General features: G+C 37.6%; 1 protein-coding gene across 4 annotated transcripts in view; it reads right to left on the minus strand.

Moving 5' to 3' along the window:
- The window catches only part of TBC1D5 (TBC1 domain family member 5), a 273,988-nt gene that overhangs the window by 147,013 nt on the left and 107,210 nt on the right, over nt 1-19,765 (minus strand). For all 4 annotated transcript variants that reach the window (XM_063303859.1, XM_063303858.1, XM_063303861.1 and 1 more), the window contains exon 4: nt 9,997-10,063. In XM_063303859.1, coding sequence (XP_063159929.1) covers nt 9,997-10,063 — 67 coding nt within the window. The remainder of the gene's footprint in view (nt 1-9,996; nt 10,064-19,765) is intronic.

Genomic DNA, 19,765 nt, shown 5'->3' on the forward strand with positions numbered 1-19,765 from the left:
GAAAAAATTTCTTCCTAGATATTAACAAACCTAGATTCACAAGAAGACTGATGACTCAGCTTGGAAACCATGTAAACAGGTTGTCTGCCATTCCTCCTTACTGACTTTTTCTTGATGGAATTAGAATGTATAGCTGCCTGCAAGATCTGTCTACCTAAGTTTGTGTCACTTGTCATTATTAGCAGACATGGACAACATAGTTTTGTTTTACAAGATCAAAAAGCTGAGCTAAAGTACCACGAAATGGTAGGTAGCCTGAATTAACCAAAGAAGAACTTTTCTGGATCATGCCAGAAGCTTACTTAATCCAGCATTTGGTTTCAAGCAGAGCTTGAGAGAGAATTGAGGAGGAGTCATACATGTGTCTGGGATAACAAAATGTCATCACATTATTTTAAATATACCAATATGTACCTCCAACCCACCTGGGAACAACTTGGCTTTGTTTGAAGGTACGGCTAAATATTGTATTAATGTAAAAGTTTATGGACAGGGAATCATTCAGCAATACTTCTTCTGTTACTTCTAAAAGACAGACCAGACACAAGACAATCAATTTGCTCCAGCAATAACATGGAGCAGTAAGAAGGGATAGAATAATCTAAGAGGATGTATTTGTTAAGCAATAGACAATGTTAAAAGAGAATGCATTTGTTCAGTAAGTAATTCTCTGGAAGCAGTGCCTGGAAAAGTAGGGAAAAATGAATTTCAATAAATTATCTTCACTTAAAAAAATAAAATGACTCAAAATAGTCAATATTTTTTATATTAAATCTAGTGAAATGTATACTTCATACATAAATAATTTTTGGATGAGCATATTACATCTGTGTAAGAAAAAGAAGTGGGTAAAATAAAAAAAAGTGGGTACTGTACAAATTGTTACATGTGACAGTACATTTACATTTACAATGATAAAAAATGGTAAGACCAATAGAATTTGGAATTTATAGCACAATCAGGATAAAGATTTTCCTCTCCAATAAGTTAAGTTTCCTCTCCAATAAGTTTAGTTTCCTCTCTAAAACTGGAAAGATTTTAATTAATTGTGTGCTTTTTTCACTTGAGATTTCTCTATTTTTAAGATATAAACAACAACAAAACCCCCACATTGATATATCTATTAAAACAACATTTTAGCTTGGTTTAATGTTTAAATGGTATAGTTCACAAATAGTTCACAAATTCAAATGGAAGCTCATACTCATAGTTATATTCCCTGACGCTAACCAAGTACTTGGTTTAATGATCTATGAAACAGAAAGGGAGAAGAGATGCAAAGAGGTAGCTGACCCTATTGCCTCAGAATAAGATTTAGGTTGAAACCATGCCAACACAATGTCTTCTTACCCTATTCAACCTTTGAAGAAATCTTGCTGCATCATTTAGGCACCAGCATCTGCCTTCATCTGTCCTTTCTTCCTGATGCTTTTTAAACCTGGTTACTACACAAGTATTCAGCAAGACTGGTATTGCAAAGCCGGTTGTTCTTACATATGAATGGAGTATTTCAGTGATACTAGAAAGATGATGAGTCCTTGTTACGTGGAGCAAAACCTGCAACTTAGACTCAAGTCTTTTGCATAGCTGTCTTGGTGGGCTACCAAGCTATTCAGAAAATTCTTGTATAATGTGTCAGAAGATTAAAAAAAAGTAATATAAATATGACAAATCAATATTTACTAGAATATCACTCAAGCTAACATTTATAAATTCAAGTGAGAAGTGAGGTTAAAGTAAATATTTTAAGTAATACATATAAAATATAATTTACAATCTTTAAAAACATCTTCCCTTAAAGTTCCTGTCCATTGAATAAATAAAGGCCTAATTCAACTGACTACTTTAAAAAAATAAAAATAGATATATTATTGGTATGTATCAGTATATATTGAAGAAAATACCTGTGAAATGCTAAAAGTTAGAAAACCTCACCTTCACTTTTATTTCATAGGTCACTGTTATATTATCTAATAAGATAATTAAAAACATGCAAGCAGCTGGTACTGCGGCTAAACAGATTAATGTAATAGTCTGTAGTCATATGTGCTGGCAAGAAGTTCACCTCTTTGGCGAGGAGAAGGTCAGCTGCCCTTGGGAAGGAGAGAAAGACAGCATTTCCACCTTCTAGTGGTATTACATTGCAAAAGAGAAATCCATGGTTTGCTGACTAAAAGAGCAAAGTTTAATTAAAAGGACATATGATTTTCCAAAATTATTAGCTGGATTTTGTGTACAAAGAACAGAAGCATTCTTTTGCAAAATAGCACTAATTCAAATCTAGTAAAAACAAATAAGAAGAGTAACTTGATAATTGATTGTATTGTCTGGTATTAAGATCTTTCATGGAACTGTAGCTCTAGATTTTCCTGTCTATAAAAACTGGGAAGGGAATGTGAGGGCAACTTTGAAAGATGCACACCTGTAGGAAAATTTATCTATATAAAACTAATAGGTTTACCTGCTATATTTAGATATTTTAAATTCTTTGCTGTTAGTTCCATTCTGTTTTAAATTGTTATATATTTTAAATTGTAACTGTAGTTTTAAATGTATGTGTTGGGCATATTTGAAATATTTTTCTCTTGCTTTAAACTGCTAAATAAACTTGTCACAATTGGATGTCAAACTGCTATGTATAAGAACCCTCACTTAGCTAACCTCTGAATGATACAGCAGTATTGCTAAAATGGGTCAAGTTTCTAAAAGAGAGGACAAACTTGAATTAAGAATATCAACAAGATTAAGGCAGCCAATAATACTGATATAACATGATGCAAATTATAATGAACAATGGTTTGTACTGTTACAGGCTTTGTGTATGTGTGTGGATAGGCTATGCTGAAGCCCAGAAATAATCACGAAACAACCCTAACCAATTCCAGTTTCTCACTGGAAGAGGAGGCAAGATAGACTTCATCAGCTAGGATGGATACTTACAGTAAATAGAACGGATTATAGAGTGAAGCTAAGATTGAAGTGCATTCACTCCGTTCAATTAGAAAACTGCAACCAGATTGATCAACAAGTCAGTTATAAGGAGAAAGTAACTCCTACATTACAGCAATTTCACTGGTTACAGGTCCATATAACCAGTAATCTATGAAAACGTAAGAATTGTGAAGAGCAGATTTTCTGAAGAATCACCAACTCCTCTATGGATTTGGCTCATCTTCAAAATCTTCCGTAGAAACCCTTCCCTCAGTCCCACCACCATCTGCAATGCAATTGGAGGGAATATGAAAGAAGGCTTTGGAATTCCCAATGTAGTCTGCCTGTCACTTTATTCTTCCGCTGTACAGCAAAATCCTTTCAATATTTTTAAAACAGATTTTTGGCCTGTCTGGCATATTTTCTCTGATGTTCTCGATGACTGATCCATATTTACTTGCTTTTTTTAATTTAGGAATGATTATTTAATATTAATATTGCATGCTATATTGTTGCCACTTAATAGTAACTATGTTGGGAAACAGGACAAAATACACAGTCTTTATGTTCTAAAATATTTAACTGCAAAAAATGCACGTAAGGCAAAAATCAGTGTCTGTACTTCAGCCATTAAGAAGCAGATAGATTCAGCCAAAAGCTATAAGAGCTGCTATTTATTTGTGGTGGGTTATAATAAATAAATATATAGATAATAATAAGAATTTCAAAAGGCAGATGCCAACTTAAACCTTTTAGCCATCTCTGTGCAAACTTCTTTTCATAATTAATCACCGATTGACTTATCTTTTAAATGAAAGGGGCAAATAAGTTCTTTCAAAACACACCAGATAAATAAGCTAAATGTTCAGGCTACAATCCTAATGCTTAGTTATGGAATATACTAATAAAGGCATTTACGTCACAGTGCACAACATGGAATGAGGAATACATGAATAGACAGACAGACAGACGGACAGATAGATAGACAATAACCAATTCCTACAATTATAAACATACATATTATTTTTCAGATTTCTCTACATCAAATTCAAAATGGCATATTAAAAACAGCAACATGCTTCTGCGTAGGACTTAGATACCAATAAATGCACTGACTTGTAAAGATTGGTCTTCTAGTTTCATTCATTATGGTAACAATTTCAATTATTTTCAAAGCTTGCTTAGAAGACACTGGAGATTTGACCAATTTCTATTTCTCCATTATTAATTTTTTACACAATTATACTTCATTTTAATGTTAACATTCCCACATTCCTGCTCATCAAGCTCTCTTCTGTTCTTTGCAATGTAATTTGTAACTTGGAGCCAGCAATTTACAGCTCGCCTCATTATATGTTTGGAGTTACTTGTTACTGAGCATAAAATATTCATTTCACACCTTAAATGCTGTAATGCTACTTAATAGCAGTGCCAGGTTTGCCAACTATTAAAAGCCAAGGCTTTTTTTCTTCTTTAATATACTGTATGACCTAGCTCTATCATTTTCACTTTCTAATTGTAACAATAAATTAATACTATACACTGCAATAAAGGCTGGCATTATTTTATGGTTTAGTATGATTTTAGCATTGTTATTCCTTGCAACCTAGTTCTGAAGTACAAGTGTTATTCAGTGGTCTTGTACCCAAGACACTGAAATGAAGACTAAATTTGTATTTTCTGATTCTCCAAAAAGTTAACTCCAATCTGACATTAATATAACACCACAAAGAAAAGTGGATAAAATTGTTCATATTCCTTCCAACTCTGAAGTTGGATGGACAGAATCCAGTAGGATGATGGAGATAGCAGATACCATCACAAGATAGTATCTGAGAAGTGGATTCAGGCCATAGTCAATACCTCTTTGGAGGAAGTGGAAACTCTGGCACTCTTGAAAGAGGTGTTGGTATGGCTCCTCCTCAAGGGTCTACCTTGAGGTAGGACTATTACTAGACACTATCATCCTATAGCTAACTTCCCTTTGTGGAGAAAGTTGTGAAAAAGTGATGGGGCAACCAGTGCAGCTCACAAAGTAGTGACACATGGTTGTACTGATGTGAGCCCGTAATTATTCATGCAGTTGCCTTTTAGACCAGCTCTAAGTTTCCAAGTAGTTTTCAAAGGCAGTCCCATGTAGAGCACATTGTAGTCTACAAACGAGCTAAGGCATAGGTTTCCATAAGAAGGGTCTGTTGGTCCAGAAAAGGGTTTAGCTGGAGCACAAGATGAAGTGCAAAGCCCTTCTAGCCAGGCTGCTCAGGAGCAATCTTATCCAGAACAATTGTCACCCATTTATTCCAAGTGGAGACTAAGTCCTTTGTTAAACTGCTCATCAGAGCCTTAAGAAACTCCCCAAGCACCTTCTGAAAACCAATTAGATGCATCAGTGCCTCTAATCGAAAAAGGTCCTGCCTTACTTCAGAGGAGAACAATATTGGAAAGCTCCAGGTTAACCACAGAATTATCTGACCATAACAAAGGACAGATGATAATGTGCCCCAGCATATCATGTAGCAACTGCCCCAAGACAAAAACCAGATCCAGAATGTGCCACCAAAGTCAGACCTTTGAAGATCTGGGTTAGGTTTATAGCTGTCATGAATTCCTGAGCTGCTTCAGATACTCTATCAACGAAGGCAGATTGAAGTGTCCAAGTACCATCAATCTAAGGAACTCCACCACCAATCCAGTTACAGTTTCAAGCAGCTTGGGCAGGGAAGCTGCTGCATAGTGGAGAGGCCAGTACAGCAGCAATAATTCCAACTGATCCCAAGAATCCAGCTTCAAAGAAAAAAGTCTCACATCCTATGGGATAGTACCTGTGGAAGCCATCAGAGTTTCTCACATGACAATAGCCCCTGCCCCAGCTTTGGAATCATGGCTGATGTCAAACCCAAAATCCAGCGAGGCAACTCTGAAAGCAGAATAACCCCATGCACACCATCCAAATTGGTGCCAACTAATGGCAATCCCTTTCATAATGAAGACCAAAAAACTTCTACATGTCTAGCTAAGTATCTACAGGTCCTTGCATTTTGGAATTTCCTTATCTTGACAAATTGGATATGGTTGGTCACTGAAATCAATTGTGGAGGTCCTGCTATATAAACCGAGAACAACTGAATACCATCTGGCAGCTGCTTGCCGATGGGTCTTCTTTGTCATGGCAAGCATACTCTGGAGTACTCTCCCTCTTGAAATTCTCCTAGAACACTGTTGAAAACTTGTTTCAAGTTTTCCCAGTCTGAATGTTGGAAGAATGTCCCTTAATCATGTTTGCAGATTTACCACCAAGGTTCATCTATATACATACATACATACATACATCTTATTCCTTATTTTATCCATTAAGAAACAAATATGGAAAGTCAGAAAGACAGTAAATATAAGTATTAGAGGAATCAAGATAATGCCCTCCTGTACTAGATTACCAAATGTTCATGGGGGGCAGACACAGTAATTATGGGAAACTTCAACAACCTGTGAATCAGCTAAAACTGCTTAGTCCCCAAAATTATCCAGTGGTCTTGCTGACTATTTTATTTTCTAGAAAATTGGATGAGCAAGGAGATTGGCTCTTCTAAATTTAATCCTAACCAGAGAGGAAGAGCTGCTTGAAGCAGTAAAAGTACTGTGTACTTTGGAAGGAAGATACACTGGAGCAAAGCTGAATATGTACACTAAATTTTAGGACAGCCAATTTCAACAAGACAAAAGTACTAAGCAGATACTATATATAAATCTTCAGGACAAAGGGAGTGCAGGAGAACTTCTAGAAATATAAGATAATATAAGTATAATAGTGGGCCATTCTAATGAGAAAAAAATGAGGGCAACTTAGGAAACAGTTGTGGATACACAGGGAGGTTTCAACTGAAGAGTTAAAAGAGACATGTGTAGGAAATGAAAGATGGGTATAATCACCAAGGAGCTATACCATCAAGTAGCACATATCTGCAGAAAAAAAGCTAGAATGGTTAAAGAGCAAAAGGAATTTAAGTTTGAAAAGGAAGCTAAAAGCAGAAAAAGGGGACTTTTTTTGGCTATGTCACTAGTAAAAGAAGAAAAAGGAAGGGATGGGCCCACTGCTAGGAAAAGTGGTAAGACAGAACAGGAGAGAAAGAGAGGGCAGAGTTAACTCCTCAACTCCTAATTTGTCCCAGATTTTCCACCAAAGGGGAACTGCTTTTAAATGGACCTAAGCAGAACACCGAGAGGAGTTAATGGCAACCCAAGATAAGTAAAGAGATAAGTAGAGAGTATCTGGGTACCAAAAATAAGTTTAAGTCTCCAGTATCATGCCCAGTACATCCAAGAGCCTTGAAGGAGCTTGTGGATATCATGTCAGAGACCCTTTCTTGATCTCTGAAGGTCTGGCATAGTGCCAGAGGACTAGAGAAAGGCAAATGCTATTCCTATCTTCAAAAAAGGGAAAAACGGGACTTGAATAACTATAGATTGGTCAGCTTGACATTGATATTGCACAAAACTCTACAACAGATTATTAAACAGTCTGTTTGTAAGTATTTATAAAACAAAGCATTGCTTGGCAGGAGTCAGTATGGGTTTATCAATTACTATTTGTGTCAAACCAATCTGATCTCCTCTTTTGATAGTGACCTGTTTAATTGACCAAGGGAATACATAAGCATAATGTTTCTTTATTTCAGCAAAGCATCTGACAAAGTGTCCTGTGATATGCAAGGAAAGAATACGACAAAATGTGGGATGGATTATATTACCATAAGATGGATACAGAGATGGTTGAACTATTGTACCCAATGCATATAAATGGCTCTGATTCAAACTGAAAGGAAGTACTGAATGGCATACTGAAGGGCTCCAACCTAGACCCTGCGGTTTCAACAGATTTTTAAATGACTTGGATGAAGGATTAGAAAATATGATGTCAAATTTGCAGGTGAAACAGATGGGGATAATAAATTCCTTAGAAGAGAGTTATCTTGAGAAGCTAGGCAGAACAATGGGCAGAATCCAGCAAGACAAATTCCAACATGGGCAAACACAAAGTCCTACATTTGGAAAGGAAAAATAGTAAGCTTAGGATGGAAGAACCACATTGGGCAGCAATATGTACAGAAAGGATCTGTGTATCTTGATGAATCACAACCTGCACATGACCCAACAGTGTGAAGGAACTGCAAAAAAAGTATGTGCAGTCCTAGACTGCATCAACAAAAGTATCAAGATTAAGAGAAGTCATTGTTCTTCTCTATTCTATCTTGATAAGACCCCACTTAAAATCTGTATCCAGTTTTGGCACTCATTTTAGGAAGACACTAACAAACAGGAGAAGGTCCAGAGGGAGATGACAATGGGCCAGAAAAAAAAGTTGTGTGGAATGGCTGGAGGTGCTGAGCATGTTTAACCTGGAGGAGACAAGGCTTTTTTTTTTTATCGTATGGCATAGCAGTTTGGTGTTCATGCTGCTTTTACTTGCCGGGAAATCCTTGTGAAGTCCAGCAGCCAGAAGTGTAAACTATTTAGCCATGACAAGTTACGTTGCCCAGGATGCACCAAAAGGAGGCTAGTCTACATTGCACCGAGTTGGGCTGAGAGAAAGTGACTGGCCCAAGGTCACCCAGCTGGCTTTCATGCCTAAGGCGGAACTAGAACTCACAGACTCCTGGTTTCTAGCCCAGAACTGTAACCACTAGACCAAACTGGCTTTCTAGAGAAGGCTGTGAAGAGACATGATAGATGCATTCAAGTATCTGAAAAACTGCATGTAAACTATGGGCAATATTGTTTTGAGTTTCAAAAGTCTGGACAAGAAACAATGGGTTTCAATTAAAAGAAAGTAGTTTTTGATCAGAGACCAGGAGAAAATTCCTAATGGTAAGAGCTGTTTAAAATTAGAAAAGACTGTTCCAGGAAATGGTGAACTGTACTTTTCTGGAAGTGTTTAAAAAGAAACTGGATGGCCATCTGACAGGATACTATAGTAGTGGAGTCCTACAGTAGATAGCAGGCTGGGCTAGATAACCTTGTCCCTTCTAATCCTTACATTGCATTATTAATGAATTATTATTATTATATTATTATTATTATTAAACTTGTATGCCACCCAATTCTCAATGACTCAACACTTGGAACAACCTTCCCCAATCTGTTGCCCTCAAACTGTACCTTCTACAATCCTCAGTCACACCTAGAAACTGGATTGTTCAAAATATCAGAGAATTGACATAAGATACCTTTCATTTAATGAAATTACTTGGAAAATATAGCAATGCTTGGATAAATTAGTGATAATTGAAAAAGAACTAGCGATAATTGAAAAAGAAACAAATGGAAGACAAGATTTGTTTCCAAGCTCTTACTTATATCCTCACTTTTGTGAGGATATAAGTAGGAGCTTACAAGAATTCAAAGGAACAGTCCTAGGCAGACAATCCTGGTGAAATAATGTGAGAGTTGGAAGTGAATTAACAACTGATGAACTAATTTCCTGAACATATTTCACTATTTGATTATCAGAAGATTATTTACATGTGTTAGATATTCACAAAAATATTTAGTGTTTCTCTTGTATCTTTCAGGTAAAATGTGTATGTATATAAAATATCACAATAACTTGCAGCAGCAGAGATCTTGGTGAGCCATTCTAAGCTATAGATTCAATATGAAAGTTTCTGAATTGTCTGAGTCACTTTATATAAAAAGTTCAGCAAACACCACTACAATGAAATACCTGTTTATTTACAATAATTACAATATATACAATAATTCCTCATTCTTCAGGAATATAAATTTAAGAAAAGCTGTCCAGCCATAAAAGTTGGGGAGAGAGCCAGTTTGGTCCAGTGGTTAAGGATACAGACTAGAAACTAGGAGTCTGTGAGTTCTAGCCCTGCCTTAGGCATGAAACCTGGCTGGGTGACCTTGGGCCAGGCTCTCTCTCTCTCAGCCCAACTCACCTCACAGGGTTGTTGTTGTGGGTAAAATAGAAGGAGGAAGGAGTATTAAGTATGTTCTCCACCTTGAGTTATTTATAAAAATAATAAAGGTGAGATAGAAAATAAATAAACAAATTCTTACCTATAAGACAAAAAGATCCCATCAGAATCCAAAGTAAGCTGTACTCTTCCATTTTCATTTGACACATCTGAGAAGACAGACACAAGAGTTTTCAGCATGTTAACTGCAAGACGTATAAATATGAATGCACAGAAATATTAGACCTCTGGCTGGTGATATTGTGTCATTGGAGAATATGCACAATCACACATCCTGGGAATATTTATAACATTCAGAAAAAAAAAAGGGGGGGGAAGGCAGATGATGCATAAAGAACTCTGATAAACAAAAAGGACAAGTTTAAAAATGGAGAAAGGAGCATATAATAAAAGCAGAATATCAGGAAATTCCTATGTGTTGCAAAAGGATTGTTTAATAGGCACTACACAACAAATAGCTTTCTGGTGCTTCTGCAGATTTCTAGATTAACCATTACACTTGGACAGGTTTATTGCTGACCTTCAATAAATGATCATAGTTACACAGTACTCATACTAGAAAAGCAATCCCATTATGATACTAGAAGAGAAAAATTGCATGGAAAAAGGTGTCAGTTAATAGCTCAATCAAGAACTCTGATAAATCACATTTTATAAATTTATCCCCACCTATAAATTCTAATGCCTCCAGTGGTGCAGCTTTTGACAAGTTGGACCACTTTTTCCTTTTGTGAAAAGGAAGGTGCAAAATAGGAATTAAGCAGTTCAGCCTTTTCCATGTTATCTTTCACTCTCTTGCCATCTTCTCCAACCAGCAGTTGGACTGCTTCTTTTACTTTCACATTGTTCCACACCTACCCAAATAACCCTGCCCCTTTTTTGTTCTTTTTAGCAATCATTACAAACTTCAGGTCATTCTGAACCTTAGCCTTCCTGATCCCATTCTTACAGATTCAGGCTGTTTCCTGATATTCTGCTTTTATTATATGCTCCGCTCTCCATTTTTAAACGTCCTTTTTGTTTATCAGAGTTCTTTATGCATCAACTGTCTCTCATTTTCCCCCCTCTATGGTAATGTTTGTGTTTGGGTATTGATTATCTCCTTTTTCAAAATTTCCTAACCTTCCTGAACTATTTCTCCCTTCAGGATTTCCATCTCTAAAATCCTTCCTACTTTCCCCCTTAGCTTACTGGAGTCCACTCTCTTGAAATCTAGAACATGAATCTGACTACCTTCAGTTCTCCCTGCCTGCAATATGGTGATTTCTAGAATCACATAGTCACCTTCTACCAAGGTTCCTACAATTTTCACTTCTTCCCTGTTAGTTAGTATTATGTCCAATGTAGCTGATCTCCTAGTTCCCTCTCCACCTTTTGGATGATGAAATTTTCTGCAAGGCACATCAAGACCCTGCTGCATTTCCCACTTGCTGCAGAGTTGGATTCTCAGTTGATACTGGAGTAGTTGAAATCCCCCATTATCACAGGAATGTGTTTTCTGGATGCCTTGGCCATCTGATTTGTAAAGATTTCACCTATATCTTTACAGTACTATTTTCTAATCATGAGTTCCTTCCTACCAGGTTTCAGTAGTACTATGTCATATTTAGACCCCACCCCCATAACAAGACTTCAATTTCTCCCTGTTTATTTGCCTAGTACTGTCCTTCTTAGGTTTGCCTGCCACATCTCCTGATGTATTCCTGAACACCACACCTTCTATGTTGTAAGGTTTACTGCCTTTGGGCTTAAGTGTTGGAATGTAGTCTGGGGTATTGGTCTCCCTCTCCTTCCTCCTTTAGTTTAAAGCCTGCCAGACGACATGAGCAATATGTCTTCCAATCACATTCTTCCCAGTCTTTGCAAGCCTCACCAGAATCTTTTCCTAAAGTTTCCTCAACAATGCCATTCCTTGAGCCATCCATTCACAACCAAAATCTCTGCTCCTACTTCGGGCCATGACCTTCAGTTAGACGTATGTATGAAAAGGACACACTGCTCCAAACTCTTCTGCCTTTCTGCCTACCTCCTCATAGTCTCTTTTTTCCAACATCTTTCTGGCAGTGTCTGTCATGAGTAAGGATGGCGAGCAGGGGGCTCCCATCCAGACTGTTAAGCGCATGCGTAGCACTGAGAAATTGGTCAGTCATTCAAACAGACACAGATTGGGACCGCCTTAACCTTTGGGGTTTATATGTCTGGGTTTTTCCCACGTTTCTTCAGTTTGTTAGGATTACTGTTATGTATTAGCAATAAACATTAGAGACCAGTTCCCTGTCTCAGAGTGTTTCCTGGGAGTCAGGACAGTGTCATTTGTTCCAGTATAAAATGGACATTTATTGGACATTCTGATTAATCTGACATATCTTGCCCCAAAGGATGTCTGTATTTGTGCCCTTTTATTCAGAACACTACATATATACAGTATGCATTGACTTATTAAAATTTAGAATAATGGACTCTGATTAAGCGAAAGTGAAACACTTTTCCACTTTGCCACCTCTGGATGCTAACCCTGAGAACTGGTTTTGGGCAGTACCATATTACAGAGTCTATATATATCCAGTTCACATTGCTTTCAATGCCATTTAAATACATCAAAAATATTTCTGCTCCATACCATAGGTTCAGAAGATCAATATGTTTGTTTTGAAAAAAGAAATCCAGTTACAGTCCCAGTTGAGAAATGTTACACTCATGAAAATTAGAAGATTTAAGGTAGAAACAACATTTGTCCATATTATTCTCTATTTAGATACCAGAGGGAAGATAATCAAAGTATATTATTTAATGTAGACAACTTTAAGATATAAATTTGTAGTCCAAAATGAGAAATTATCATTCTTTCTCTCTGTATAAATTGCACATAGAGGCTTATTATTAAAGTTACAAAAGAAAAGTGATTTGCTTTTTGATAATCAAAACATTTTGAATTCCAAATGTCTACTTTTCACAAACCAAAATGAAAAGTCAAATAAAATAACCAGAAGAATATTACATTCTTTTTAAAAAAATAGCTAGTTTGGTAATTATTAATCACCATGGTTTCTGTTCTGAAGAGATTAAATCATACACCAATATGTATATTTTTAAAAGGGCACAATCTGTGATCTTAGAAAAGGAAAAAAAAAGTGAAAAGGAAAGAAGTTGCTTACATGACAAAGTTATGAAATGCAATTGCATATTTTTAAAATAACACATACTTTCATTTTAGCATATCTAAAGCTTAATAATTTAATGATTTATTCAGTTTTAATTTATACCTTCAAAACACTCCAAGATGCCACTGGAGATCATAACAGTGGTCCTGGTTAAGTCAAATAATAATTAGAGCTTTCACTTTAAAGATGAGATTATTTTTAATTATTGAGTGAAATACTTGAGGTACCATACTTATATAATTACACTACTCATTAAATGGTTATTGAAAGCTGAAATGTAATTTTAATGACAGCTACCTATTTTTCTTTGCACACTTTGTAGATGACAGATCAGTCAAGAATACTGGTTTGCTCAAAATTTCTTGCAGCTGCAGTAGAGCTTTCAGGTGTAGAACAATTAAGCTGTGCTTATTTTAAAACTTTTTTTAAAAAATGCTCTCTCAATTAAGCGGTATTTTTATAAATGCAGAAATAGCAAGGAAAGTAAATTGGCATCCAAGAAGAAAAAGTGGATATTTTTCTTCTCTATAGTGACAGCAAATAGAGTATACAAATATGGTTGCTAATATATACAGTTCTTGAATTTTAGCCCTTGAAAAAAAAACTGCTGGGGGTAAAAAGGCATGGTAATACCATGTAACGCTAACAATTATAGGTGCAAAAAGCTTCCTGCTGAGCCAGAATTTACTGTAATTTATTTTGTAAAGATTTTTAGGTTCATCACTTAAGAATATTTTCTAACTGATGTGAAGATAAAAATAAAATACAATCAGAATCCCTTTCTTTCTCACTGTGAAAATCAAACAGATAGATTTGTTTCATTAACAATATTAAAAACAATATTTTAAAATTATCTGTAAAGGGAAAGGCATTATAATTTAGAGAAAAGAGCAATTGCTTTGTTCCTAGCTGAAATTAATTATACCAAATATTTATGAAAACATCTGTTCCATACAATTATACATTCTTAATTTTAGCACTGATAAGTTCAGGTTCCTTCTATTTGAAGATGACAATTAAAGAATTAAAAAATTTATGGAGAACATACCACTCGAAGTTCTGAACACTACACATGTGAAATTACTATCCCTGTAAAACAAATCCCACATTACAAAAATTTGTAAAAAAGACTGCAGCAAATCAAAACTCACCATTTGATGAATCAGAAAAATATGAAGAAAATGAGGTTTTAAAATTATGATTTTAATTATGAATTATAACTTTTGCTTAGTTATATTATAAAGTACATTTGATTATTTTGATGATGGATACCCAGTTGCTAAAGACAGTAGACTTGATATTGCTTGTACATGACAACAGAGGGTGCTACAGAGTTTAAGATCAATAACAGTGCCATACGCTTTCCTTTTGGACTTTTTATCTAACACCCTTGCAACTACAGTGTTAAATTCAATTTACACCACCTAAGCTTTTAAAATGATTAAACAGAGCAAGCTTGAAGCAACATACAGAAACCAAATATAATATCTTGAGATACAGAACTGCACACTGCATTTCGGATATTTCTAAAATAATTATTAGGCTTCAAAAAATTCAGAACATTGTATTTTTATGTTAGATGCAGAAGTTCCCCAAATAAAACTGTAAACTATTTTCAACATTTTTAAGAAGAAAAGTATCTACACAATAGTAATTGAAAGCTTCAATTGCTTTAGGAAGTTTAATTCTTTTTCTCCTATTTGGTAAAGGAAAAAACACCACAGCAGTTTATTGTAAGAATCTTTTAAGCCATCATCTATGAAGTCATAGAAAGGTTTAAATTCTTCATTAAATAACCAAGGGTTAAATATTTATATTTAAGTCAATTTCCCAATAAAGTGTCTCAACTATACATCTCAGTTTGAAATATTATCACATCCAGAAGAAGAAAGCACTGAAATGTATATACCTGATTTAATGTTAATATTTCTGCCTGTGCAACTAGGGAGCAGTTGCTTAGGGTCCCCACTTATCAGGAGGTGTGGTGTGAGGGGAGCCAATGGCAAGCATTCTTGGTAGCAGCCCTCCTCCTTTGGAACACTTACCCCTGAATCCAATATGGCCCCACCTTCATAGCCTGCTGGTGAAAACATGGATCTTCTAGAGGGCCTTTGAGGACTGACACACCATGACACAACTTAATATGATAATTTAAAATTTTGTATTTTAATGTTAATTTAATTTTGGATTTGTACTCTGGTTTTAAAACTTAATTTCTATAAGCCATCTACAGTCCAGCTGGCTTCAGGCATTTTTATACGCAAGCAAGCAAGCACAGGTAGTCCTCACTTACCGACCACTTGTTCAGCGACTGTTTGAAGTTGCGGTGCTGAATGAGTGGTACATACGACCAGTCCTATAAGTTCTGGTCATTGCACCACCTCCGTGATCACTTGATCATGATCTGGGCACTTGGCAACTGGCTTACACTTACAATTGTTGCAGCACCATGCGGTCACATTTGCAACCTTCCCTGCTGGCTTCCCACAAGCAAAGTCAACAGGGAAGCTGGCAGGGAAGGTTGCAAGTAGCTTGGGTAAGTCTCCCCCACCTGGCAGCAGCCACACCTGGGCCTGAAATCATGTGCACTACTACAACTCCCCACGGGTTGTAACATTTCATTCTTGTTAACTAAAGCTCCATTTATTGACAAAAGGTTTTTAAAAATGTCCACTCTGCCTCCAGTTACTAATTTGCCCATTTCCCTTGAAACCTAAAACAAAAACTGATGTCATATTTGTGAGCTGGGGTAGCAGAATAAGGTTCCACCGAAAACTGGAAAGCCCTGGAGGTAATATGTCCAGATCAAAATGATGCAAAGAACACCATATCCTACCAGAGAAATACACATAATATAGTCTAATTCATGAGGTTTGATGAGGACAAATCCTTTAAATAGTTATTGTGCAAAACACATGAGGTTGAATAAAGCTTCTCAACTCATAAAGCAGTCTCAGTCCCTAATAGCTTTACATACATGCATGGAGACAGTTGGGAACAGTTTCTGAACTGCTGGACATGAACCTGGAAAAAGATGCAACTGCTTTAATGATTCAAAATAGGTGTTCGATGCTCCCAAATACCTGTTGAGAAACACCCCTTGACAGTCTGCTTAATACAAAAATCCTTGGTAGAAAAAGACACACTGCATCCCATTTTTCCACCAGATTAGGCAGTCGGCTAAGACCCTACCTGGTAAATGTCATCCACCAAGTTTAATTGAAATTTGGTATAAACCTCATTCCACATTTATTTATTTATTAGATTTATATGGCCACCGAATGTGCAAGAGTGATTCTGGCAACTTATAATTTGAAACAAACAAACAATCATGAAAACATGAGGATAACCAAATAACAGAAACAGCAGCAGTAACAGAAGCAACTAAGGCCAACCAGCACCTATCTCACATAAACGTCTTACTTTCTATACAGGCTCATCCTACAATCTGGCCAAGTCTTTAGGATCTTGTGGAAGGACAGAAAGGTCAGAGCCCTGCAAACCTCAGAGGAAATAATATTCCATACAGCAGGTACTGCAATAGAGAAGACAGTTCCTTGGCTCCCACTAGGTGACATGGAAGGGGCCTGAAGCATGTCTTCTGTGCTGGATCTCACAGAAGATACAACTGGAGATAGGAATTCCCACAAGTAATCCAGCCATGTGCCATGAAGGGCTTTATAGATAATAACCAGCACCCTGAATTGCATCTGGAACCAAAGTTGGACTCACCATAAATCTAATCAACCTCCTCTAAAGAGCCAGTGTAGCTCATGAAGAAGTGGTATTACATGGGCAAACCTGAGGTATATTCATGATTACTTGGACCACTATATTCTGGACCAACTGCAGCTTCACTGGTTTTCAAGGAGAGCTCCATGAAGAGAACATTGCACTAGTCAAAACAGGAAGTAATTAGGACATGAGTGACCTGAACAGGGCTTCCAAATCCAGGAAAAGAAACAATTGGTATCCAAGATGGAATTGTGCAAAGGCCCTCCTCGTCATGGATGCCAGCTGTTCATCCAGCAGGAGCCAAGAGTCTGTCCTGTTCAGACTATGAGGCGGCCAGGCAGACTTATTACCAAAAATACTCTTTATTAACAAAACTATTTACAGCAATAAGTCTTTGAGATCAAGAGGTAGGCTGGTTCTGATCAAGACCACCCGGGCAACAATGGGAGAACCAGCAAGGTTGCAGGAGGAGACTGGTATCACAGCTAGGCAGGATTCACTGACCGGAGCTACAGAACTGGAAAATGCTAGGACACGTGGCAAAACTGGAACTGGAGGCGAGTGTCCGCGATCTGAAACACCACCCAAATGAGGCTGGCACCTGGAAGATAAGCAAGACCAAACTGGAACCACTGGGCAAAGCTTGCTCTGGAGACAGAACTGAGCTGAACTGGGTGATCCAAGCTCGACTGGGTACACTGGGCTGAAGACTTGAGACAAGGCTGATGACTCGAAACAAGACTGGACTTGGCTAGAGAACCCGGACTGGGCTGGAAACTTGGCACACAGTTAGGCTGGACTGGAGATTCTTGACTAGGTGACGCGCTTGAAAGTTGACTGGGCTGGGCTGCAAGTTCTGAGCAAGGCTGAAAACCCAGAGCATAACAAGATAAGTCTGAAGATCCTGAACAACACTAGGCCCTGAAGCATGTCTAGGCTGGTTGGAGATCCTGGACAAGACTGGGGACTTGAAGCATGACAAAACTGGACTAGTGACTCTGAGCAAGGCTGGGAGCTGGAGGCACGATCAAAATGGACTGGAGATTCTGGGCAAGGTTGAGAGCTGGAAGCACGATAAGGCTGGGCTGGAGACCCCGGACAAGTCTGAGAGCTGGAAGCACAACAAGGCTGGACTGGAGATTCTGGACAAAGCTGAGAGCTGGAAGCACAAGGCTGGACTGGAGACTCTGGATAAGGCTGGGAACTGGAAGCACAGCTGGAAGTGTGCCTAGGACATGCAGACTGGCAGTGGTGAGGTCCAAAGCTGGACGTGAGGCTAAGGTTGCTGGGTTTGGCAAGGAGGAGATTCTCTGTGGTAGCAGGTACAGGGCACAGGTCCTCTTCAGTAGGAAACACAAGTGCTAATTCCCCTCCGGCTACAGACGAGGTTTCCAACACAGGTAAGGACTCTTCCGCTGCAGCTATGAGCTCAAAGGAACAGTTGTCTCTGGCAGCTTGCTCTTCCCACGTCTGCCTTTTATGCTGATCCCTTGTGCATCTATTCCCTTCTGCAACCAATCGGGCTGCTTTCTCCTTCACATGCTTTTCAGCACGTCTTTCGCATGTGCTGATTGGAGGATTCAAATCCTCCTCCGAAGACTGACAAACCAGCATCTGTGATTTCTCCCGCTCTAAGTCATTTCTGGGTTTTGCTTTCCCAGTTTCTGCCTGGTAAGTTTCTGTTCCCCCCTCTGACTCAGAAAGAGTTTTGTTTTCTGAGTCAGAGGTTGGCTGGAACCTCACAGAGTCCAAGAGGACTCCTTTGACTTGGAGCTCGGCAAAGGAGATTGAACTGGCCTCTCCATTAGCCAGGAATTGGCATTTTGATACTGTAAATATCTATCATTCAACAAATGCCAGCAATAGGCTTTGTAAGTCTTGGAGACTGCCCACCCAGGATGGCTTCTGGGCCTGTGCTCCCAGGGCAAAGTAACTATTCTTATTCCTCTATATTTATTATCTTTGATAATGTGGTTAGTTTTTGATAGAAAGCAACTTTTTATTATTTTTTATAACCCAGCTTAAGGACTTATTTACTTGAAAGTCAGTTTAAAATTGTATGAATTAAAAACCCTTAGCCTTTTACAAGTATTAACTGCACTTGAATCAATGCTGTTAATACAGGTCTACTTAAAGTGCACATTATGAAAATAACATGTCCAGCAACATGTCCAGAGTCACTTGCTGAGATTGGCAGCTATAGAAATCAATCAATCAATCAATCAATCAATCAATCAATCAAACAAACAAACCCACACATATTTATATTGCCCAACAGTGACCTAAACATTTCAACCAATAAAAACCAACAACTTCACGACTCAGACAAATCTAGTATTATGGTAATTAACAAATTTCATAAAGTATATACAATTTACTGCAGTCTGGAAGGCCATAATACAATGCTTTTGTATATCTTCATTGTGACTAACCATTTTTAGCCACAAAAGCTGTGTCACTTTCAAGGTCTCCTCCCATCACTTTCCAAAATTATGGAATAGCTCTGCTTGCGTGGAGAAACATTGCTGTTTATTATTTAAATTAATGAAGGTGGCCATTCTGTGCTGAAAGTTTATTTGCTTGCCTACAAATGTGTCCTTGTCCCAATTACTGTACTCCACCCCCACCCCCCCCAAAAAAGCTCTCAGTGTATGCTGTGGCAGAGAAAACAACAATTGAGTACTTTGAGTATGAGTAGCCAGCACACAAGCCTCTATGGCAGAAGGCATTGCTGGTTCATGCTATTACAGTGTTAATGGATTTCCCATTTTAAAGAATGGTCAGACACATTGTGGTGTGGCAGCAGTTTATTCATATCCAGTCAAAAGCTAGTAGACAATTAAAGAGCTCCACTGAGTGCTAGAAAAATGCCCTTCCATAAATTCCAGACATGGATTAAATCAAAGATTTTCAATACTCTAAGCAAGATGCAAGACTGTACCTTTCAAGAGTTTT

This window comes from Candoia aspera, chromosome 4 (genome assembly GCF_035149785.1).
Source record: "Candoia aspera isolate rCanAsp1 chromosome 4, rCanAsp1.hap2, whole genome shotgun sequence".
NCBI classification, from domain to species: Eukaryota; Metazoa; Chordata; class Lepidosauria; order Squamata; family Boidae; genus Candoia; species Candoia aspera.